The 25,567-nt window shown below is 44.0% G+C and overlaps 2 protein-coding genes across 7 annotated transcripts in view; both read left to right on the top strand.

Annotated features, from left to right (window-relative positions):
• The window catches only part of LOC108703181 (partner and localizer of BRCA2), a 34,146-nt gene extending 32,932 nt beyond the window's left edge, over window positions 1–1,214 (top strand). For 3 of the 4 annotated variants that reach the window (XM_041578142.1, XM_018239235.2, XM_018239234.2), the window contains one exon: window positions 105–1,214. In XM_041578142.1, the coding sequence (XP_041434076.1) occupies window positions 105–366 (262 nt within the window). In that variant the 3' untranslated portion in view covers window positions 367–1,214. The remainder of the gene's footprint in view (window positions 1–104) is intronic. The other variant, XR_005964524.1, reaches the window with a different exon arrangement.
• Window positions 1,215–3,579: 2,365 nt separating this feature from the next.
• Window positions 3,580–24,649, top strand: spsb3.S (splA/ryanodine receptor domain and SOCS box containing 3 S homeolog). Of its 3 annotated transcripts, none has more exons than XM_041578145.1 (7): window positions 3,580–3,643; window positions 17,925–18,063; window positions 19,095–19,269; window positions 20,438–20,625; window positions 20,813–20,915; window positions 21,902–22,027; window positions 22,973–24,649. In XM_041578145.1, the coding sequence occupies exons 2-7, from the start codon at window positions 17,935–17,937 to the stop codon at window positions 23,332–23,334; spliced, it is 1,083 nt and encodes a 360-aa protein (XP_041434079.1). In that variant the 5' UTR covers window positions 3,580–3,643; window positions 17,925–17,934; the 3' UTR covers window positions 23,335–24,649. The 3 variants fall into 3 exon arrangements, with proteins under 3 accessions (XP_041434079.1, XP_018094731.1, XP_018094732.1); XM_018239242.2 differs by lacking the exon at window positions 3,580–3,643 and adding an exon at window positions 15,601–15,764; XM_018239243.2 differs by lacking the exon at window positions 3,580–3,643 and adding an exon at window positions 16,580–16,623.
• The last annotated feature ends 918 nt before the right edge of the window (window positions 24,650–25,567 follow it).

Below are 25,567 nucleotides of genomic sequence, written 5' to 3'. Positions count from 1 at the left end.
ACCTACTTTAACTGGTCAGTGGGTGGCATTTTTATCTGCATTTTGATTCTAAAACTTCTAAATTAAATGTCATTCTTGGTTTTGTGTCTTTTTTTTTTTTTAAGGTTGTTGGAAGGTGATATCATTAACCACCATGCAGCTGCAGTACTTACCAGTGGCTGTGTTGCATTTTGGGATTTATCCAGGAGTCCGTGCTCTACTATTCTCCTTCCAGATGCAGACGTTCACTGGTCCCTAGTAAGATGGGCCCACAGCATGTCACTTGTGCTGGCTGGACAGAAGAATGGAACTATTTGTGTTTATTCATACACAGAATTGGCCCCAAAAGAAGAAATCAAGGTGTTTGAGAAAAACAGAATCAGCTGAGATTTAGAAACATTCTGCCTATAAACTGAAAGGCCGACTGGAAATGGAGCAGAGCAAGAAAGGCACAACAATTGAGGTGACAAAACCTGTAGGTGGATAAAATAGTGAATTATTTAATCATATGACCATGGGTAATTACAATTGGCACCGTAGGTCAACAGAATAAGGGACAAGCTGACAGTATGACGTCTCCTCTCAGCAGAGTAATGGAACACGGTGAGGTTAATGCCCTCAGGTGGTGTCAGTTTGCCTCCTGTCATTAATTTGGGTTATATCAGGTAAACTGGTGCTCCTAAAGCCCTGTTCTTGCAAATATGCACACAGTACATAGATAATAATTGTAATGCATACTATAAATTAGGAATGCACCAAATCCAGGATTCGGTTGGGGATTTAGCCAGGATTCTGCCTTTTTCAGCAGGATTTCTAATTTGTATAGGCAAATTAGCGGCGGCAAATTAGCATTTGCATAGGCAAATTAGGGGCAGCAGGGAAATCTCGTGCCTTTTTGGCACAAAACAAGGAAGTAAAAAATGTTTTCCCCTTCCCACCCCTAATTTGCATATGCAAATTAGGATTTGTTCAGTATTCGACCTAAACTTTTGCGAAGGATTCGGGGGTTCAGCTGAATCCAAAAAAGTGGATTCAGTGCATCCCTATTATAAATAGCATGAAACACAATGTCCACGTTCCATGGTGAAACAAGGTTTCCTGTTACATAAGTAAGTGTGTGTGTGTGTGTGTGTGTGTGTGTATAAGTCACTGAGGCGTTCCATGACATGGAACTCCGAGGTTACTACTAATATCCTCATATTTTCCAACTTTATTCATTATAACACATGTGACAAAAATGACACCACTAAGCTCCGTTTATAACTGGTGACATCACTAAGAGCCGTTTATATAAGGATAAAATTTACAGGATATTCATGGCTTTTGTGTATTATATAGTGAATAACCCCCTATTGTAAAATATAAGGATATTATAAGTCACAGAGGAGTCCCATGACCTTTGGCCTTGTGCTTTTATACAGTTCATGTAACTTCGAGATTATTTCTAATTTCCTCATATTTTCCAACAAGGGGTACTTTATTTATTATAATACACAAGTTCATGTGACAACAATGACATCACTGCTCACCATTTCTAAGGATATAATTTACAGGATATCAGTGTCGGACTGGCCCACCGGGATACCAGGAAAACTCCCAGTGGGCCAAGGTGTCAGTGGGCCCTCATGCTGCTAAACATTTGGCCTTCATGGCTATTCCCTATTCTATGAGAACAAAGAGGCTAGATAGATGTAATAATAGATTATAGTATGTAAAGAAAACAAACTAGCAGAATAGAGGTTGATTGAGGAGATAAAGAATATTAGTACTGAGAGTGGGCCCCTGGTCTAAGGTTTTATGGTGGGCCCCTGGTCTAAGGTTTTTGGATGGGCCTCTGGTGTCCCAGTCCGACACTGCAGGATATAAATGGCTTTGTGTATTATATATAGATATTAGCAGTACTTCCTCCAACTCAGGTTACAGGAGCCGTGTATACTGTATTCAAAGACTCTTAATATAAGGGCATGTTTCTATTATACCTTGTCTCATTCTGTGTTTCTCCTATACACCAACAGTGCTTTACTGCCTAGATAAAATGAACCACAAAGCTGACAGAGGCCAGTAGCTCACTACAAAGCAAAGGTGTGCAATATGGGTAAATAGCCACTTACTGACTGGGGACCAAGGATATATACTGACTGCCAAAGTCATTTGTACAGAGTTATGTACAGAAAGTGTATATTTGTGTTGTAAATAGCTGCATTAAAGTATCTCAAAATGTTTTGTCTACATTTTTTTTGTATGACTGTGTCTGTATCCTGATAAAACAAAATTTAAGCTTTTTGAAAAGTAAACATAATTTCAAGCAACTTTGCAATATACATCATTTAAAGCCTAGCCCCCTGTTCTCCTGCTGATCTATCTGACTACTTTGCTGAGCCGGCTGACTACTTTGCTGAGCCGGCTGACTACTGTCAGGGGCGATCCGCCAATGAGGCGAGCTGAGGCGCTCGCCTCAGGCGGCATCGGCAGCTAGGTTTCCAGGGGCGGCAAAAAGCCGCTCCTGGTGCCTTTAAGAGCCGAATTTCCGGTTTTTGAACCGGAAATTCGGCTTTACTAGGGCGAGAGAGCGCAATTGCGCTCTCCGCACTAGCGTTGCTGCCTCCCCCCTAGAAATCGAATCGGGCTGGGGGGGCGGCATTACTGGAGCCGCCTCAGGCGGCAATACATACAGAAACGGCGCTGACTACTGTTACTTTGTATCAACTGATTTCAATAAGGAAAGGAACATCACAGTGCAATGCATTGTGGGTTATGTAGTTCCTGCATGCTGTCTGTAAGCTGTGGAGAAGTTGTTACCATTTGTAACATCAGTGAATTCCCTGCCAGGATTTCAAATGATGCAGGAAGAGAAGTATAAATAAATGCCATTTTCTATGCTGGATTTCAGCATAGAAAATGGCATTTATTCATACTTTTGAAGAAACGGGTAACTGTGATGGGTATATTGGGGGTTTCTGTCTTATGTGAGCCTCTTTATCAAATTTTAGTTTGGAAGCCAGAGTTCCCCTTTAACGGCAACATAACACAAAGCTGAGTGAGGCAAGTAGTTCACTTCCAAGTATGTCTTGCCAGACTAAATAGTACTTTACTACATGCAAGTCTTGTCTTATTTGTACCCACTTGTCCTTCTTTACTTGTTCTCCTCTCACTCCTACTACCTAAAGCTCTGCTGGATGCCACCGGATTTGCATTTTGTACTTACATGGAACAAAAACGAATGGAAATGATCAGGGTTACGACAGATCGCTGATGAATTGTTTTATCTGCTATCAGAATTATTATCCTTTACTTAGAGACAGTGACATTATACTTGTTGCTTTACAGAAAGTGGTCATTATTCACCTCAAACCATTCCCCAGCGGAGCTTACAATCTAATTTCCCTACCTTATGTCTGACTGTGCTTTCAGGCTCTCCTGTCGCAGCAATAAAGTGCATACTGTGATAAATGGTGTTGATTTTATAAAGGCCTATTGTGGAAATAAGAGCTGATGGGAGTTTCCTGTGCCTAGGGTTGCCACCTTTTATAAAAAAAATTTACCGGCTGCTGGGGGCGGGGCCTCAAATGGGCGGGCGTGATGTCAAAAGGGGTGGGGTGTGATGTCAAAAGGGGCAGGGCCACACAACGGACACCCGCGGACACTAGAAGAGGCAAAAGAAAAGGTAAGTTGCAGGGGATTGGGGGCAGGCCGAGGGCTCCTTTTGATCGTATTACAAATTTACCGGCAGCTACGTTGCCGGTAATTTTGTAATCCCGGCCTTGGCAGGTATTTTACTGGCTAGGCCGGTAAAATACTGGCCGGGTGGTTTATATATTGTCTCCTATGTGGAAAAAAGGTTTTATGGTGGAATGAGACCAAGGTAAAATAGTTTGGCCCTAATGTATAATAAAACAATAACACTAAAAAAATCAAAGTGTTTTAAAGGACTAACTATCATGTAGGGTTGCCCTGCACTGGTAAAACTGGTGTGTTTGTTTCAGAAACACTACTATAGTTTAAATAAACAAGCTGCTGTGTAGCCATGGGGGCAGCCATTCAAGCACAGGATACACAGTAGATAACAGATAAGTACTACTATAGTTTATATAAACAAGCTGCTGTGTAGCAATGGGGGCAGCCATTCAAGCACAGGATACACAGTAGATAACAGATAAGTACTACTATAGTTTATATAAACAAGCTGCTGTGTAGCCATGGGGGCAGCCATTCAAGCACAGGATACACAGTAGATAACAGATAAGTACTACTATGCTTTATATAAACAAGCTGCTGTGTAGCCATGGGTACAGCCATTCAAGCACATGATGCACAGTAGATAACAGATAAGTACTACTATAGTTTATATAAACAAGCTGCTGTGTAGCCATGGGGGCAGCCACTCAAGCACAGGATACACAGTAGAGAACAGAGAAGTACTACTATAGTTTATATAAACAAGCTGCTGTGTAGCCATGGGGGCAGCCATTCAAGCACAGGATACACAGTAGATAACAGATAAGTACTACTATAGTTTATATAAACAAGCTGCTGTGTAGCCATGGGGGCAGCCATTCAAGCACAGGATACACAGTAGATAACAGATAAGTACTACTATAGTTTATATAAACAAGCTGCTGTGTAGCCATGGAGGCAGCCATTCAAGCACAGGATACACAGTAGACAACAGATACATTCTGAAAAATCCCATTGTATACTACAGAGTTTATCGGTTATCTGTTGCATATCCTGTCCTTTTTTACTTTTTCAGCTTTCCATGGCTGATAACCTTCCCCAGGTATTGGCAGAAACATCTTCCACAAACAGCACAACTGTCATTCAGATTAGTAGCTGCCAGTGGACACATTTTGACGCCAGGGTTCTCATTGGGAAGTAAACATCTATGCTTTGCCTCACAGGTGAATGTTTCACTCAACTCCAAGTCCCCCATGCCACATCGTTTACAAACTGTCTGATAAGAGCTGGGATAGAAACAAATATTCTAATTATTAGGGATGCACAAATCCAGGATTCAGTTTGGGATCTGGCCTTTTTCAGCCGAACTGAATCCTAATTTGCATATGTAAATTAGGGGCAGGAAGGGAAATCACATGACTTTTCATCACAAAACAAAACGTATGCAAAAAACGGAGCACCGAGGAAACTAATGTCATTATAAAAAATTAAAAAATGATGATTTATTAGGCAATATTTGAAATTCGCAGCAGCATGCCACAGACATAATATGGGATACCCACTTTATGCATTTCATGGCTTCCCGCCACTTCCTCAGAAGCTATCGACAGCCTTCCCCCCTTCCTTAAAACATGCACAAATCCAACCCATAAAACTCATTAACCCTAATCAATAGTCTTAATAAACAATAAATAAATAGTCCCATTGATTAGTCGGGCATACGACACAGTATCCATAACATAAGATAGTGTATCTTTTACTTGAAACATTAGTATCATACCTCCCCCTCCTGGTTGTAAAATTAAACAATGTTGCATAGAATTATTTACTGATTCAATTTAAACTGCAACCATAATGGTTCCACATGTATTTATTCCATTTCCACCAGGAGGATACCAAGAGCCCTTCAAGGCCCAGACCTACCTAATAAATGGGATCAGTGTCGGACTGGGCCTGCGGGACACAGGGAAAAAACCCGGTGGGCCCCGGGCTCTTGTGGGCCCTGCCGGCCCAGATCCGCTACTTAGTTTGGCTGCGCGATCCCACTTTGTTGGGGGTCGCGGTAGAATAGAGGATCTGCGCATGCGCACAAAGGTATTGCTGCGCGCGTGCGCACAAACGCGGCGCCGTGTGCATGCGCACTGGTCCGATGAAGCACGCCGGATCGGCAGAGGGGGCCGGAGCAGGGCCCTGGGGCAGTAGCCCGGTGGGCCCGAAGCCCCCAGTCCGACCCTGAATGGCATTAGAAAGGAATAAATAGGGAATAATGGTCACATTAAATTGATACAAATTTAACATCACAAAACAAGGAGGTTAAAAAATGTTTCCTTTCCCGGCCCTAATTTGCATATGCAAATTAGGATTCGGATTTGGTCCGGTATTCAACTGAATCTTACACGAAGAGGTGGAATCAAAATTCTCTGAACCATCAAAAATCATTCCCCATGCATAGTCACCCCCCCCCCCCAAACAGGGGTGGATTAACGCCTAGGCTAACCTAGGCTATAGCCTAGGGGCCCATGGTTTTTTTTTAATTTAAAAAATTCACCGGGTCTGGTCCGGGTCCCCCCCCTGCAGCCTGGGACTGGGAGACAATTTTCGGCAGCAAGGCACTGAAGTCAGGCGTGCGAGTGTCTCTGCGTGTGTGCACATTCACATTAATATTAGTGATGTCATAGTGATGTCATTTGTGTATGCCGTCACTTGCAGTGGCACACCTGTGACCTACGGTAAGCACCGCAACTTCCAGGAGTTGACAGCTCTGGATTAGTCGACCATGGTAGCAAAGATTTTTTTGCAGGCAACTTATCTTCTCATGTGCTATTGCCCTTAGGCAACTTTGGGTGGCTTTGGAAACCTGAAGCGACACATATTTTTTTCCTACTGGTCATCAACATTATTGCCAACAGGAAAGCATTTGCAGGAGATTAGTCGCCACAGAAGAGCAGATTTATTCTGGGAAACTAATATCCCAGTCTGCCACAGCGTCCCAGAAAAAGAAACATTAGGTAATAGTTAAATATGTCCTGTGACAGCTCCTGCAACAATTCAAGGTGGCCAGGAGCCCACAGCAGGTTTATTTCACTATGAAGTGCTCCACTTCTACCCATCACTCTGTTATTGTGATGCTGTCAGGGATCTAATGGCACATGGTACCAGACTGGGACACCAGGGGCCCATCCAAAAGGCTTAGACCAGCGGCCCACTTTCAGTACTATTTTCTTCCTCTCCTCACTCAATCTATTTTCTCCTTGTCTCTTTTCTTTACATACTATAATTTATCATTCCATCTATTTAGCCTCTTTGTTCTCATAGAAATAGGGAATGGCCATGAAATAGGCCAAATGTTTAGCAGCATGAAGGCCCACTGACACCTGGAGTTTTGCTGGTATGCTGGTGGGCCAGTCCAATGCTGCACGGTATTAATAATAAGGTACATTACAAAGATGGGCTTTTTTTGCAGGGGAGTCGACAGGAGCTGCTACAGTGTTAGCCTTGGGCATGAAGCTTAATCCCTCAACTAAAGGCTGCCCCAGTGGCCTGGCAGTGAGAGGAGATGGAGGGCACCCTATGCAGGAGACTTCTGATTGCAGAAAAGAATATGACTGTGAAATTGCAGGCAGCAACCGGGCTCAATAATGGGCTTGTGAGACAGAATCATACACTTCAGTGAGGAGGGGAAATGCAGTTGGTTTATGAGCACATATGAATGAAATTCACTGAATCCATGCACTATAGACAAAAAATAGCAGCACACTGTTAAGTTGCAAAAGTGCTCAAGTGCATAATTTATTTAGCCCACAGCCTTTGTATGCTGTGGGCTAAATAAATTATGCACTTGAGCACTTTTGCAACTTAACAGTGTGCTGCTATTTTTTGTCTATGGATTGATGTGACCCGAGGACAGGATTGGGTCTTCTAGTTCAGCACCTGGCACTTCAACTGTGTTTGTTTGAGAGGTGAGCGCCAGGCCCGAACTGACAATGTGCCCGTACGGGCAATTGCCCGAGGAGCCGCTCTGTTTCTTACTAAGTGGGCCGCTCTACTGTCCGGGAGTCAACTGCCCGTGCAAGTCCCCTTCCCTGCCCTTTTCCCTGACTGTGTGGAGCAGTGAAACGAGAAAATCAATTCATACTTACCGAGATTTTCTTTTCCTGGACTGTAACATGGCAGTGGGCACACTATGGGTTAATCCCCCCTGCCTCGTGATTGGACAGGTTTTCCTCAATAAAAACTTACTTCCGCCCCCTGGCCGCCATCTTTGACGTACTGGAGTCTCCCCCAAACAGGGTGGGAAGCTGTGCCCACTGCCATGTTACAGTCCAGGAAAAGAAAATCTCGGTAAGTATGAATTGATTTTCTCGTTTCCTGTTCCTTCCACATGGCAGTGGGCACACTATGGGATGTACAAAGATCAACACAATTGCTGGGAGGGAATATTTTAATTATCAGGTAGAGCAGACTGCAGAACGGCTGAACCGAAAGCCGAGCATTTTTTCATGAAAACATCAAAGTGATAGTGTTTAGCAAACGTATGAAGGGAGGACCAGACTGCCGCCTTGCAGATGTCCTCCGCCGAAGCCCTGGAATGGAATGCCCAGGACGCAGCCAATGCCCTCGTGGAGTGCGCTTTTACATTAGAGGGTACACTGTCTTGTTGAGAGTTATAAGCCAGATGTATGCATTGCTTGATCCAATTGGCTATTGTCGACTTGGAAGGCTGAGTTCCTGCTTTGTTCCCAGAGGGGATTGCCAGGAGGGATTCGGTCTTCCTGAAGGTCTTGACTCTATCTAAATAGATAGACAGGCATCTAATGACATCCAGAGTGTGTAGACGTATTTCCTCATCCGACTTCGGATCTTGGAAGAAGGATGGCAGTATGATATCTTGGGATGTATGAAAGTCGGAGAGTCTTTTAGGTCGAAACTCGTCTGTTGTTCTTAAGATAACTCTGTCTTGTAAGAAAGAAAGTTTGCCTTCTTGTATTGACAGGGCTTGCAGCTCGCACACACGCCTTGCTGATGTAATCGCTAGAAGGAAGCACATCTTGAGTGTCAGAAACTTAAGGGGTACCGTGTCCAAAGGTTCGAAAGGTTCCTTAGTTAAGGAGTTTAGGACTAAGTTGAGGTCCCAAGGGGAACGATTGAGCGGACTCTAGGTCTGAGTCTTCTTAACCCTTGGAAAAATCTTTTCACCAGGGCGTGTTGAGCCCAAGGAGTTTCGGAGAAATGAGATATAGCCGAGACCTGGCCTTTAATAGTGGAATTGCTGAGGCCTCTATCAACCCCTTGCTGAAGGAACTCTATTAGCTTGATTTCTGATAGGTTTTGGTGATTCAAGTCATTAGATTTTCCCCAGTCCAGAAATTTCTCCCATACCGTGAAATACTTTTGGATGGTGGAAGATTTCCTAGCTGCTAAAAGTGTGGAAATGGAATTAGCAGATAACCCAGATGATCTCAGGTTCCTCCTTTCAAGAGCCATGCCGTCAAGTGTAGTCTCTCGGGATGAGGATGAAAGATTGCCCCCTGGCTGAGGAGATCCGGGATGACCGGAAGGGTGAGAGGTTGTTTCGACTGCTAGTCGTAGGAGGAGAGGAAACCATGGTCTCCTTGGCCAGAGTGGGGCTACTAACACCACTTCCGTTCGATCCTCTTTGATCTTGTCTAAGATCCGGGGAATCAGGGGAAATGGAGGGAAGATGTATGGTCTGTGGAAGTTCCATGTTATTGAGAATGCATCTTTGAAAGCTGCCCCTTTGTCTAGGCCCCAAGACACAAAGGTTGCCAGTTTCGTGTTTCTGCTCGTTGCCATTAGGTCTAGGGCAAAAGGACCCCATTTTGATTGGATGAGGAGGAATGCTTTTTGGTTTAGTTCCCATTCTCCCGGAATCACATGAGAGCGGCTCAATTTGTCTGCTAGAGAGTTCTGACAGCCTGGACATGAACTGCTTTTAGGTCTGTCAGGTGGAGTTCCACCCAAGAGTACATATGAGTGGTCAAGGTTAATAGCTCTCGTGATTTTGTTCCACCTAGTTTGTTGACATAAGTCACCGCCGTCATGTTGTCTGACCTGATCTGTACCGCTTTTCCTTGGACTAGGTGTTGGAATTTGAGGAGACTTAGGAAGATGGCTTTCAATTCCTTCCAGTTGGACGATTTGCGTTTCTCTTCCTTGTTCCAGTTCCCCAGTACCCTGTGATTCCCTAGGTGTGCCCCCCATCCTGTCTTGCTGGCATCCGTTGTGATGGTGATCCAATTTTTTGGAAGAAGACAAATGGGTTGTAGGAGATTCACTTCCTGTAGCCACCAATTGAGAGATGCCATGGTAGCTGGGCTTAAACTGATGAGTTGATTGGGGTTCATATAGTCGTGGTCCCAATTCGAGAGAAACTCCTTCTGGAGTGCTCTGGTGTGCATTCTGGCCCACTTGACGCAATCTGATGTGGATCCTAGTTTCCCCAAGATTTGTTGGCATATTCGTGCTGTTGTCATGGGGAATCGAGTGAGGGCTAGGGCCGTTTCTCTGATCTCTGGAATCTTCCTTGTTGGGAGGCTTAAGGATAGAGTCCGAGTGTTTATTAGGACTCCCAGAAATTCTAATTCTTGGGTAGGTTGAGTGTGGCTCTTTTCCCAGTTGATCAACCAGCCCAGGCCTCTGAAGATATGTAGAGGTTGTGAGAAGGTGAGCCCTCAGAAGATCCCTGTTGGGGCATATGATTAGGAGATCGTCGAGGTAAGCAAAAATTTGTATTCCTGCTAGTCTCAGATTGGCTATTACTGGTGCCAGGACCTTGGTGAATATTCTTGGGGCCGTCGCGAGTCCAAAAGGTAGGGCACGGTATTGAAAGTGTCGGTTTAGAATGTTGAACCTCAAGTATTTTCTGTGGCGCTTTGTTACTGGGATGTGTAAATAAGCGTCTTTCAGGTCCAGCTTTACTAGCCAGTCCCCTTGTTCTATGCAATGAGATATTGACTTTAGGGTCTCCATCTGAATGAGGAGATGTGAAGATTGCGGTTGAGCAATTGTAGGTTCAGGATGACTCTGAATTCTCCGTTTGCTTTTCTCCGAAGAAACAAGTGGGAGTACAGACCTTGGTGTCTTTGGTCCCTGGGCACTACAGATATTATCTTTTTCTCTAGTAGTTCTCGTATAATGAAGGTTAGCACTTTCCTTCCTTCCGGGGACATGCGTCTGTCTGAGGACATAAAATTGGTAGGTGGGAAGCTTTTGAATTCCAAGTTGTATCCGTTTGATACTATGTCTGTCACCCAAGTGTCTTTTATTTCCCGAGCCCACTCCGTCTTGAAAAGAGAGAGTCTGCCTCCTACAATGGACTGAGGGGCTCCAAGACCTTCATGCCCTTTTTTCCTGTTTTTGAACGCTTTTTCCCAGGAAAGGACTGGTCTTTAGATTTCCATTGTCTGGAAAAAAGGTTTGCCTGGTTTATATTGTTTGGCATCTTTGTAATTAGGTCTAGAGGTGAATCTGCCTCTGACCTGTCTCCCATCTCGCCTATCCTGAGGGAGAAAGGGTGATTTCCCTGCGGACATTTTGGATATAATTTGATCCAATTCTGGTCCGAACAGTAGGTTACCCCTAAAGGGTAGGGAGCAAAGGTTATGTTTAGATTGTGGATCTGCGTTCCAGTGTCTTAACCAAAGACCTCTTCTCGCGGTTACTGACAGACTCATGGATTTCCCTGCCAGTTTGACCATATCCATGGATGCTTCGGCTACAAAATCGTTTGCCACCTTGATATCTTGTAGCATGTAGGCCAGTTTGCTCCTGTCTTCGCCTTTTTTAATAGCTTCTTCCAGTTCTTGTAGCCAGATATTGTTGGCTCTGGTGACGGAGGTAATGGCCACGGCAGCTTTGCAAGTAGCTCCTCCTGCTACGTAAGCTCTTTTGAGTGAGGCATCTTGCCTCCTTTCCATGGGGTCTCGAAGTGAGACCCCTTCGTCCACTGGAAGTGTGGTTCTTTCTGGCCACACGAGTGATCGCCGCGTCCACTTTGGGAGCGAATTCCCAGGCTTTGGATTGGTCTGATGGAAAGGGAAACATCTTCTGAATCTTCTTGAAATAGTGAATTTTCTATCTGGATTTTCCCATTCAGAGTCTACTGTCTTCTGAATAAATTCATGAATAGGAAACAAATGATTTTTCTTTGCTATAGATTTGAACATTTTGTCTTTTTTGGTTGGAGATTGTGATTTTTCTTCCAAATCCAAGGTTTTCCTTAAAGCTTTGATAAGGGCTCTACTAGATCTGTGTTGAAAGCTGAATCTTCAATGGAACTGGTGGTTGATAGCTCTCCATCTGATTCTGGGCTATCCCTTCTTGGTTCAATACCTCGGCCTTCCAGACTGCTGCCTTGCAGATATCCTCCGCCGATGAATGCTACACCTTCTGGAGCTTCAATAGCACTAGGTGTTGTTTGGTCTAAGCCGCTGAGATGGGGGCTGATATTTTTAAGCACGTTATCCGTCACTTGTGTAACCATATCAGCCATGGATTTGTTAAATGACTCCTTCATCCAAGACATGAACTCATTGAATTGGGCCGGATTCCCTTCCGGATTCTGTATGCATTTGGCACAGGAATTGCTGTCTGGCAAAGCTGGATTGTTGCAGGAAGCCGCATTGTCTCCTATTGGATTTTCTTCTCTGACTTCCAGGGGAGCTCCTGTCAAGAGAAGAATACAATTAGCCCTGTTTAAGTTAAGCAATGTATATTCCCATGTGAAAAGACATCCAATCTTCGCCTCTCGTAATAACTCACCCCCTTGAGCCCGAATGAGAGCGTCTGGAACTCATGAGAATAATCCTAATTCTGACCCTGGAAGGAGAGGAACACATATATCCAGGGTGTCCTGCCTCATTCATGTGGGCTTAACGTAATAAAACAGAGGTGTACTTACAGTTGTACCCTCTGAACCGCACAAAGGCACTCAGGCAAACAGTTGTCTTACCAGTCTGGCAGCTTGAGGGGGAAATGGCGCCCAGAATTTAAATTTTTCGCGCCAATCTGCTTCCGTGCGTCATTTCCGCTCGTTTTCGCGCCTTGGCGTCAATATCGAGCGTGCGTCAGCGTCCGCGTCCATGCGGTCGCGCTCCCGCAAAAAAAACGCTGGCGTCCGTCGCCATGTTGGCTGTGGAAGCAACGGTGTCTTATTGCGCATGCGCCATTTACACGGCATTGCGTCTGACCGCACCGGGGGCACAATTTGGCCATAAGCCCGTCGGCTTCTCCAAGAGCTCACACAAGGATAAAAAACCTCGGCTCAGGAGCTTCAGCAGGAGAGAGGCAGTCTGCTGGACATCAGGGGGGAGCGACAGGAGGAAAAAAGATGGCGGCCAGGGGGCGGAAGTAAGTTTTTATTGAGGAAAACCTGTCCAATCACGAGGCAGGGGGGATTAACCCATAGTGTGCCCACTGCCATGTGGAAGGAACAGGAAACAGACCTCTCTGCAGCCGTGCTGTCTCCTGTTATACGTCTCCTAATAATCCGCTCTCTGCTGGCAAGTCTGACAGGCTGCAGACAGCAGACATGCTTAGTGGATTGCAGAGTGAGCATCAATTAGAAACGGTCTGCTGTTTGCAGCCTGCCAGCAGAGAGCTGATTATTAGGAGAAGTACAACAAGAGACAGCACGGCAGAAAGGTCTGTTTCACTGCTTCACACAGTCACTGAAAAGGCAGAGGGAAGGGGACTTTCTTGGGCATTTCTCAGAGTACTGAAAATTACAAGTTGGCAATACAACAAAAAGGGTGTGGAGCTTGGGTGGGCTGAATTGTGAATCAGAACATTACTGTGTCTATTAAAAATCACATTTGAACATTTTGCCACCCACTCAGCTGGGAATCATGCATGTGTTAAACTGCTGGAACTGTCACTGTGTCCTTTAGGTGATTACTTATTTACTGTTCTGGATTCTCATGGAACTACACTACAGCACTTTGGGGCAAATTCACTAAGCACCGAAGCACTGAACGCTAGCGTTAATTTGCTAGCGTTTGGCATTTTCGTTACTTCGCAAATTCACTAACGAACGCTGGCGTAGTTTCACTAGTGTTACTTCGCACCCTTACGCCTGGCGAATTTTCGCTACGGACGTAACTACGCAAATTCACTAACTTGCACAGTGTACTGAACGCTATCTTTTACGCTAGACTTCCTTCGCCACCTCAGACCAGGCAAAGCGCGAATAGAGTAGATAGGGATTGTTTAAAAAAAGTCAAAATTTTTTCTAAGTCCCAAAAAACGCTGGCGTGTTTTCTATATTATGGGTGATAGGCTGAAAAAGATCGAAATTTTTTTTGGGGCTCCCTTCCTTCCGCCCTACATTTCCTGACTCATGGCAACTTAACTATACAGTGGGCACATGTGTAGGGCAAAATAACATTTTTATTTGATGTTTTGAAGGTTTTCTAGCCATTTGTAGTGCTGATACGTATTCCTCCATTGAAATTTGAATTTGGCGCCGTATGCAAATTAGCCTTCGCTAGCGTAACTTCGCTTCACTTAGTGAATCAACGCTAGCGCAACTTCGCAATCTTACGCTACCCCTGTGCGCAACTTCGGATTTTAGTGAATTTGCGAAGCGCTGGCGAAACTACGCCTGGCGAAGTTGCGCCTGGCGCAACTACGAATGTTAGTGAATTTGCCCCTTAGTCTTCAGGAGTAGTTCAAACTTATAAAGATATAGCCAATGCAGCACTGCATAAAAGTAGACATTTGCCCACAATGATGTGGTGCCTAGGCGTTCATGCCCCAACAAGACCTTCAGCACATGTAGTAGTTCTACAGAATCTGGATAGGGTTGCCACCTTTCAATAAGTACAGTTAAGTGAGAAAGGCAGCTCTTTATGCACATAATTTTTGCAGTTTTACCCCAAAATATGTGTGAATGAGTACAAAACCATTGTGTGTTTACATGTGGGCTGCTTTGATTTTTTTTGCCCGGGCTGCTTTTTACTCCCAGTCCGGCCCTGGTGAGCGCTCCAATTTTTGTGACTGTCTGAATCCATGCACTAGGCCTGGGGTGCCCAAAAGGTAGATCAGGAATATACCAGTAGACCTGGTGATCAGTAGATCTCAAGACTCTGTCAACAAACAACTTGACTATATCAGCCACCTGATTTATTCTTTTCATTCAGATATTTACTATGTTAATACAGAAGAAATAGTTGTTTGCAGGGTCGGACTGAGGGGCCCAGGCTCATGTGGGGGGCTCTGACCTGTGTGTGTTCATGCTGGAAAAGCGCGCGCACTGTTTGTCGTGACCAGCAATGAGAGGGAGAGGCGCATGAGCGAAATGGCGCTGATACGCACTGTTTGTGATGCAACCGGCCAAGCGAGGACGAGGAGCAGGGAGCGGATCTACCACAAGAACCACAGGCCCACTGGGTTTTCCCAGTGTCCCACAAGCCCAGTCCGACCCGGGTTGTTTGTTAAATATAGCAAAATACATTTTATCATAATGCAATATTTAAGTAATAAAAGAATGCTAATAATGCTTTTATGGAGGTAGATCATACTGGGACAATAACACTAAAAGTAGATCTCGCATTAGTAAAGTGTGGGCACTCCTGCACTAATTAGTTCCCCCCACTCTCTCTCTGTGGATCTTCCCTGACACACTGAGCTGTTTGTAGTTCCCTCTCCCTGAGTTTGCTCCGTGCCTCAGAGTTACTTCCGCATGTAAAGCGATGGATACATCCACCCACCAATCAGTGAACGGAAAGCCTCATTATGCCCCACCTACTGCAAGATTCCAGAAGCCATTGAATAAACAAACCTTCTAGGAGGCGGGACATTCTGTGAAAGACATCCAGCAAATGACATACGGCTTACGTTGCTACCTGTAAGCACAAAATATGTGGGCGTTACCTCCATGTGTGACAGCGGTCCGCAACCAATTACACGCTGAGATTTAGTTTGGCTTAAGCCTTATGTTTTGACGAGCAAGGTATTTGACCACTCAACAGGCGTCATTTGCAGATTGATGTCTTGTATCAGCCAACCGGGTCGGCGGGGCGGAACTGACTGGTATTGGACCGGGGCTGGGTCAGTGGTTACTGTTGTCGCCTGTGGCCCAGTAACTATAGGTAGGTGTTCTGTCAGTAGGTGTTGGAGGCAGAGGTGTGAGGGGCCGGTCGGGGGTTTCGGAGTCCTGAGAGCTGTGCGGGGAGGGCTGTGTTTGTCAGGAGGCGACAGTAAAGGGAAGGCCACTGGGAGAAAAGGGGCGTAGGGTGCCAGGCTTGGGGCTGACTGACAGGCACTAGTGGGGCCTTTATAGAATTGCACAACACGTGACTTGTATGTGTTATTAAGGGAACTCCCTATGGGCAGTGTAGTTAATAATGTCCCGTGTGTCACTACATCTTAACGGGGGACTGATCAGACAGGCCAGTGCCTCAGAACCAGGGCCCTGCTCACACCCTGCGGGGAAGTCGGAGGCAGGAGTTACAGACAGGGCTCAGTGTGGCAGGGAAGAGCCACAGAGACAGACAGACACGGAGACAGACAGGCAGCCACAGAGACAGACAGACATAGAGACAGACATACACTAAGACAGCCACAGAGACAGACAGACATAGAGACAGACAGGCAGCCACAGAGACAGACAGACATAGAGACAGACATACACTAAGACAGCCACAGAGACAGACAGACATAGAGACAGACAGGCAGCCACAGAGACATAGAGACAGACAGACAGACATGAAGACAGCCACAGAGACAGACAGGCAGCCACAGAGACAGACAGGCAGCCACAGAGACAGACACGAAGACAGCCACAGAGACAGAAAGGCAGCCACAGAGACAGTCAGGCAGCCACAGAGACAGACAGGCAGCCACAGAGACAGTCAGGCAGCCACAGAGACAGACAGGCAGCCACAGAGACAGACAGGCAGCCACAGAGACAGACAGGCAGCCACAGAGAGAGAGAACTAGCAGCTGCAGGTTAGTGCATGGATTCAGGGGATGCTGGGAGAGATGATACTGTATATCTTCTTCATTTGTTTGTGTTTTACGGTGCCATGTTGAGCTCTAGGGTATTCTACACGTACTCTTTTTATCATGTTGTGCCCTGGGCATAATATTCACATAACTGCCATTGTATTTCATCCGTCATAAATACTGGATTTATTTTGAGCGTTATACGTGGAATAGGCAGTGTATTTATTCTGCCATATAATCTAAGGGCATTTGGCCCTGCATTTGTGCACTGTTCTGGGACATTATGCATTAAGTGGACACTGCACTTAATTCACTTGGTTTCATTTGTGTGTCCTTTCACAAAAAAACAATTCAGAATATTGCTTTACCTATACACAAAAATCATGCTAGGCTCAATGGTAGATTGATGGTCTGACCCAGATCTGGTCATGTGATCAGACTGAGGAGTGTCAATCTTGCAAGACTAAACCCCCGAATCTGGGATGATATCTGAAGCTCCACTGCAGGGGGGCCCCAGAGCTCCATGGGTGGGCCCCTGTAATTGTGCTGCTGTAGGCAATACAGTATAAGGAAGCATGAGCCATATTCAGTGTCACTGTATTGGGTGCCATGATAACATTCTTATATAGGGAAGGGGGATGGTATAAAGGACATTTCCCCGGAGCTTTCTGTCATTATAGTGGCCCCTTGCATGGGGAATATAGATACAAAAAACATATTATTATAGTTACTTTCGCTGCATACATACATACATAATGGTTTTCCAAACTGCAAACCTCTAGCTGTGGTTACAATTATAAAGGACTTGAACTATTATTTTGATTATGTGACCAATGGTCAAGTACAAATTGATAGTATAAACATGCGTTGAATACTCGTAAATTTACAAAGGAATCCCTGAAATGAATGAGGGGTGTGCCTTCCATATTCCTTCCCCCTATTAAAGGGGTGGTTCACCTTTAAGTTAACTTTTAGTATGTTATAGAATGGTCAGTTCTAAGCAACTTTTCATTTATAGTTTTATTAATAATTTGCCTTCTCGTTCTGACTTTCTAGCTTTCAAATGGGGGTCGCTGACCCCATCTAAAAAACAAATGCTCGGTAAGGCTACAAATGTATTTGTATTTTGTCGAATAAAAAGCTAAATTGCTCAAAAACCACAAATACCGGTAATAAAAAATGAAAACCAACTGAGAATTGTCTCAGAATATCACTCTCTACATTATACTAAAAGTTAATTGAAAGGTGAACACCCCTTTTAAGAAAGTATATTGCTTTTATCTGACCTCCAGTTGCTCCCCCAGATCACACAGAATGGCCCGTCGTCCACGTAACAGCAGAGCGTGGCGTTTCGTTCTTAGTGGTGTGCGCAGGGATCACGACGCCCACTCTCCAGCCTTACACGCAGAAGAAGAAGCATGGGGGTATGACTCTGATGGGCAGGTAAGTGTGTGACTTGGTACAAAAAAAAAAAGCTTATTTAATTTAATGCATAAGGAATATTGTACCCCCTGTTGTAAAATATATGGATATTAAGAAGTCATCCAGGAGTCCCATCACCATACAAAGGCACAAGGCTGAAGGCCGAGTGCTTTAGTTCATGGAACTCCGGGACTTCTAATATCTTTTTATTTTACAATAGGGGATTCGTTATTTTTTTTATAATAGTCAAGTTTTAGGGTGTCATGTGAGACAAATGACATCGCTCAGCACCATTTATAAAGATAACATTTACATAGGTTTCTAATACAGGGAGGCACATGTATCAAAGGTGGAATTTCGAATTCATGTGAGTTTTTAAAAACGACCCTAAACTCCCATAAATTCGACCAATCGAAATGTATTGAAGAAAAAAAATCAAATTTTTCAAACTCGGATGAATTAAATCGACCCAGAAACACAAATCGAATTCGATACAAATTAAAGAAAACTCGATTCGAGTTTTTTCTCTGAAAAAAACTTGAATGTCAGGAAGGCTGCAAACAATCCCTGGACGTCTCCCATTGACTTAAAGAGTAGTTCAGCAGGTTTTAGGGAGCAAATAGTCGAATTTGATTTAATAAAGGGCATGGGATTCTGCCTTTTTCAGCAGGATTCGGAGGAATCCTTCTGCCCGGCCGAACCGAATCCTAATTTGCATATGCAGGTTAGGGGCAGGGAGGGAAATGACGTGACTTTTTGTCACAAAACAAGTGAGTAAAAAATGTTTTTCCCTTCCCACCCCTAATTTGCATATGCAAATTAGGATTTGGTTCGGTATTCGGCCTAATCTTTCGCAAAGGATTCGGGGGTTCGGCCGAATCCAAATAGTGGATTTGGTGCATCCCTAAATCAAATTAAAATTCTTTAAAAAAACTGGAATCAAATTTGAATAACTCCCTAGTCTAATTTGACAGTTTTGACCATAAAAAAAAATTAAAATTTTCAATTCGACCCTTAATAAATCAGCTGAAAGTCAAATGTTCTTTTTGCAGCACAGTAACAGTGACTCTGACACAGACCTGCTCCACCTGCCACCCTCCATCCCTAGTGCTGTACCCGTGACAGGAGAGTCGTACTGCGCTTGTGACAGTCAGAACGATCCTTATTGCTCCAGCCTGCACACCTTCCATCAGATCAAGAGCTGCCAGTGCGGAGAGGAAGACAACTGTAAGAACAAAAGCAAATGTTCATCTAAACCTTTCCTTTGTACATATCCAATATCTCATTTTACCTTTTTCAGGGGACCAGGAAATAATTATGTAAAATCAGGGAAATGCGTTAAAGTAACTTTTTCTTCAAGTACTTTAAAGGATATAAGCACAGGAGTCTGTTTTACTACAATATTTGCTGTGTTAATAACAAGGGTTAATCATTGCAGTGTTAAAGGAGAACTAAAGCCTAACTAAAGCAGTAGCTAGAAATGTTGTACATTATGTTTTGGGATTCTGTACCAGCCCAAGGCAACCACAGCCCTTTAGTAGTAAAGATCTGTGTTTTCAAAGATGCCCCAGTAGCTCCTCATCTTCTTTTCTGCTGATTCACTGCACATGCTCTGTGCTGCTGTCACTTACTGAGCTTAGGGACCCACTCACAATATACAGTACACATAGAATAGAAGTGTCACAATATAAGGTTGATTAGTAATTAATACAGATAATTACTACATGGCAGCACAGGAACCAGTGCAATTAGCATCAGAATTTAATAATCAGCAAACCTGTAGCATCAGCTACAAACCACATTTCTGCTTGATAATTTGTGACGACCCCTAAGCTAAGTTAGCTGTTCAGAGCCCACTGAGCATGTGAGTGTCACAGACACTTTCCAAGATGGTGACACCATGTGACAAGTTTGAAGTCCTGGATCATTGCTGCTATTGACAAGCTGAAACTTAAGGCCGGTTGAAATATGTTCAGTGTATACAATATGGAATTTTTAACCATATTCAGGTTTACGGTTTAGTTCTCCTTTAATGTTACACTATAGGGGGCATATGCATGGTCCCTCTCGTCAGTCACATACACAACCTAAAGCAATAAGTGATTGGTGCTCATTGGAATTGACCATTTACAGGCAGAACCATGGCAAAAAATACATCTGCTTAGTATTTTAAACCTCTTTATTTCACTAATAATAACATTTATAAAGAAAAAAAATCAGTCTTTGGGAACATCAGGACAAAATTTTGACGTAAAATCCGGGAAAACATTAATTAAAATCAGGAAAATGCACCCATTGAAATGCATTAGAAATAAAAAAAATTTAAAATGCCGGTAAACTTAAAATCAGGGTACTTAAAATCTAGGTTTCGCTGTATTTCTTTATTTTTTTATAGACTTTGACTGGGTGTGGGACGATTGCAGTAAATCCACAGCTACCGTACTGAGTTGCGACAGCCGGAAGGTGAGTTTCCACATGGAGTACAGCTGTGGGACGGCGGCAATACGAGGCAACCGAATGCTCACTGACGGGCAGCATTTCTGGGAGATCAAGATGACATCCCCAGTCTATGGCACAGATATGGTATGTACGGAATGGCGTTTCTCCTGCACAAAGTCTCGTAGGCAGTCAAGATTGTGTTATTGTTTTTGCAAACCACACTGGGTGCTGGGGGCTTTTCACGTCATCCCTTGTGCAGATTCATATTCGTGTATGTGCAGCAGAGTAAAACCTGGAAAAACGAACAAGATGTTTTGCTTTTTTACTTCAGATGGTCGGCATTGGGACTTCAGATGTGAACCTAGATAAATATCGTCACACGTTTTGCAGTCTTTTGGGCAAAGATGCAGAGAGCTGGGGACTCTCATACACAGGTACATTGTTGCATTAAAGAGTTACAATTTCCGTTATAAGTCATTTAAAGGGATTCTGTCATGATATTTGTAATGTAGTTTTTATTTCTAAATTACACTGCAAATAATTCACTCTACAATATAAAATTTCATTCTTGAACCAGAAAGTAGTAGTCCCCATCTCAGGTCATTTTGCCTGGTGCTTTCAGGAACAGCCAGTGCTGCACAATGGAACTGCTTTCTGACAGGCTGTTGTTTCTCCTACTCAATGTAACTGGATGTGTCACAGCGGGACCTGGATTTTAAGGGTCTGGCCACACAAGCAGATTTCAGGGAGATTAGTCGCCCCAGCGACAAACCTCCTCTTTTTTGGGGCGACAATCTCCCCGAACTGCCTTCCCGCCGGCTAGTAAATCGCCGGCGGGCTGGCACTCGGAGCGCTTCATTTCAGAAGGCGCCTGAAGTTTTCTCCCCGAATTTGACCATGTGTCTCTGCCGTAAATGCCCCCATACACGGTCCAATAAAAGCTGCTGACAGACCAAGTCGGCAGCTTATTGGCCCGTGTGTAGAGCTCCCCGACGGGCTTTCCCGATCGATATCTGGCTGAAAGTCGGCCAGATGCTGATCAGGCAGGTTAGAAAGTCCAGTTGGATCGCAGCTGCATCTTTTTGTTGATGCGGTCCCGTGATCTGACCACCCATTTGGCCCACGATCAGATCAGCACGATATTGCCCACTTCAATGTGGGCATATCGGGGAGAGATCCGCTCGTTTTGTTGAGAGATCCGCTAGTTTGGCAACATCGCCAAACGAGCTGATCTCTACGTCTATGGCCACCTTTAGTCTTCCAGATTGGAAAAACTACCCCTTGGTGTACAATAGCTCAATCTCTGTGCAGTGCTTAGGAACAGGACAAACAAGAATTCAAGGTTCTATTTAGTCTGATCTTGTCTAATCTTGCTATTTGTTACAATGCAATAAAGATCAACATGTTTTATTTCTATCAGGGCTCCTCCAGCACAAAGGAGATAAAAGCAACTTCTCTTCCCGCTTTGGCCAAGGCTCCATTATTGGAGTGCATCTGGACACATGGCACGGAGTGTTGACATTCTATAAAAACAGGAAGTGCATCGGTAAGTTTCATCTGCTTTTTCTTTTTTTTCATCTGTTTGCACCAGGCTCTAATAATCAGATTATTTATTATTATTTATCTATCAGATTATCAATTATTATTTATCTATCAGGGAGGACAACTCTGGGTAGTTAATGACCACACCAGGCCTGTGTTTGCAGTGTGTCACCTGATCAAATCACTGCTGCTGACCACACTGGCTTGTTTATTCAATAAGTCATATGACCATGTTACTGCTGATGACCACATTACTCGAGCATTCACTGAACCACCTGATTATGTGCTGATGGAACACAGGTGCATTTACCGTCTCCTGTTTTTCAAAACGCATCAGTTAATAGTTCTGCTCCAGCAGAATTCTGCACTGAAATCCATTTCTCTAAAGAACAAAGAGATATTTTTTTATATTTAATTTTGAAATCTGACATGGGGCAAGACATATTGTTAGTTTCCCAGCTGCCCCCAGCCATGTGCTCTAATAAACTTCAGTCACTCTTCACTGCTGCACTGATCACTGTTGCAGTGATATCACCCTCTCCCTCCCCCCGCCACTAGCAGCATAACAACAGAACAGTGGGGAGGTAACCAGATAGCAGCTCCATAACACAAGATGACAGCTGCCTGGTAGATCTAAGAACAACACCCAATAGTAAAATCCAGGTCCCACTGAGACACATTCTGTTACAATGAGTAGGAGAAACAACAGCCTGCCAGAAAGCAGTTCCATCCTAAGGCGCTGGCTCTTTCTGAAAACACTTGAAAGCTGAGATGCAACTACACACCATTATTACTACAAAAAATACACTTGCTGGTTCAGGAATGAAATTGTAGAGTGAATTATTTGAGTGTAAACAGTGTAATTTAGAAATAAAACTACATCATCATGACATAATCCCTGACCCATACCTTGATCACAGTTTATATCAGAGTCTCTGTATTGTAACAGGTGTCGCTGCCAGACAACTGAGGAACAAAAAGCTCTTCCCTATGGTTTGTTCGACAGCCGCAAAGAGCAGCATGAAGGTGATTCGCTCATGTTGCTGCCGCACCTCACTGCAGTACCTCTGCTGCGCCCGCCTGCGCCAGCTTCTTCCAGACTCTGTGGACTCTCTGGAGGTCCTTCCCCTTCCTCCTGGTCTCAAACAAGTGCTGAGTAATAAGCTGGGATGGGTTCTGCAAATGGGTTCAAATTGCTCCAGCCAACACAAAGGCAATGGGTCAGTGAGCACCTCCTGTGGGAGTGACTCTGACAGCAGCTGCACGCCCGGACACGACGACTGTCAACGCAAACGGTGCCGCAGGATTTAAACGGGAAGCAGGGAGTTCTGTCACAATGACCCCTCGGTCTGGCAGGCCAAACATCTCACTGTGAACATTACCATGGAACATTACCATGGACAAAAGAAAGCAGAATCCCTTGTACTTCGCTACTTGGGAGTAAAATCAAAACAATGGAAAAACAGGAAATGGGTTACCAGTTTGCTATTCTTTGAATGAATGAGAATAATGGTGCTTAAGTAATTCTGGTTACCCAAAATATGGTCCCAGCTAATGTTTTAAGAGGCGACCGTCAAGTAATAACGATAGTGAAGCACAGAACTACGCTCATTCTGAACTCTTAGGGCAAGCAACAGCGCCCTTCTGTGTTTCCCATACAAACCATTAAACTGACAACTCTCAAGGGTGACGTTGTTCTTGGGAGACAGAACTGGGCCAGCCCTAAAAGATACAAACGTGAATATTACCTGATTGGTATCACTGAAACAGATATCACGTATCCACCGCGGTTTTTTTATTTTCTCATTCAACCGTTACCTTTTGGATGAGTCTAATTTGCCTTTTAGTAATGCGTCTGGACATTCAGAGAGCAGTGAATGCCAACCTGCAGGCCCGGACTGGCAATCCTTGAGTTCTGGCAAATGTCAGAGGGGCTGCTGTAAAATGCCATAGACACTCAGTATCACTGAGTGGGCTGGTGGGGGGACTGGTTGGGCCTCTGTGTACTTCAAATGCCAGAGCCTATTTTCACTCCCAGACCTGCTAACCTGTGTCATATTTGGGATAAATGGCACCCAACAGCCTGTATCAGTTGTCTAAAAAATGCAGAGCTGTAGCCGAGGATGATGTGCCACAGGTTAGGCATTGCTGCCCTCTGCCTCTTGCTGTCTAGCTCCATTGAGAAAACCTGCATCAAACCTCTGTCTTACAACAATTGGAATTAGGGATGTATTCCTAATAGAACTTTACCATGTTAGGGGGGTGGGAGCTGGCTAGTACACAGCCCATTGGTGGGGAATAACACTCCTTTATAGCATGGTGTAGGAGCCTAAGTCACATATGCATATTTATGCACTTAGAAACCAAATGCACCAAGCCCCACAAGATGCTGTGCCTCTGCTCCATACAATAAAGGATTGGTTCATTCTCTATTGATATATCGGTTTCTTGTTTTTATCACTACAACTCCCATTATCCAAATGATTATAAAAGTGTGATTAGGATATTATTAGTGCGTCGAAGGGCTGAAGAGTTGCTGATTGGAAGAGCATTTTAGGAAGGAATTGGTTCAGTATGAGATCCATATACCCTTGAGCCTCAGTATTGCAATACAATCGTCTGTAGGCTGCCTGAGTTATCGGACACCCAAAAGTTTTTTTTTTCCGGTGTAGTTCTTTTTGTGGGGGGTTATTTACTAAACTCCGAATGCAAAAATCATGAAAAATTTGTGATTTTTTTTTAATAAAACCAGACTCGGAATTTATTAAACCCAGAGGATGGAAAAGTCAGAATCTGAAAATCCAGCATCTCAGACTTGTCGAGGTTGCATATAAGTCAATGGGAGAAGTCCCAATGATTTTTTGATGTGCGCTGGGTTTCGTGCAATACCCCAGAGTTTTCGGGTGAAAATTCGGTGAAAATCGTTTTTACCGCAAAGCAAGTTTTTGGGAAAATGTAATAATAAATAAGCGTAATTTGATAGGAGTTTGTAGCAGAAAACAAGAGACAAATTCGGACTTTGATAAATAACCCCCTGTTGTTGAAAAATTAAATTGGTTATCTACCATTAATAGTAGGGATGCACTGAATCCAGGATTCGATTCGGGCTTTTTCTGCAGGATTTGGCCGAATCTGCCCGGCCGAACCGAATCCTAATTTGCATATGCAAATTAGGGGTGGGGAAGGAAATTGCATGAGTTTTTGTCACAAAACAAGGAAGTAAAAAATGTTTTCCCCTTCCAATCCCTAATTTGCATATTCAAAATCAGTTCGGTATTCGGCCGAATCTTTCGCAAAGGATTCCAAAATAGTGGATTCGGTGCATCCCTAATTAATATATAAGACGATGGTTCCAAGTAAGTCTCACTAAGGTATAGTGAATTAGTCACTCGTCATTATCATTATCAGTCATTGCTGCTATTGAGAAGCTGAAACTTTAGGCTGGTGCAATAATTGCAATATATAAAATATGGCATTTTTAGACACATTCATTTTAGGGTTTAGTTCTCCTTTAGGAGAACTAAATACATAGAAATGTAACTGT

This window comes from Xenopus laevis, chromosome 9_10S (assembly GCF_017654675.1).
Source record: "Xenopus laevis strain J_2021 chromosome 9_10S, Xenopus_laevis_v10.1, whole genome shotgun sequence".
Classification (NCBI taxonomy): Eukaryota; Metazoa; Chordata; class Amphibia; order Anura; family Pipidae; genus Xenopus; species Xenopus laevis.
Note: the sequence above shows the minus strand (reverse complement) of the source record. Positions and strands in the feature narration are given on the sequence as shown.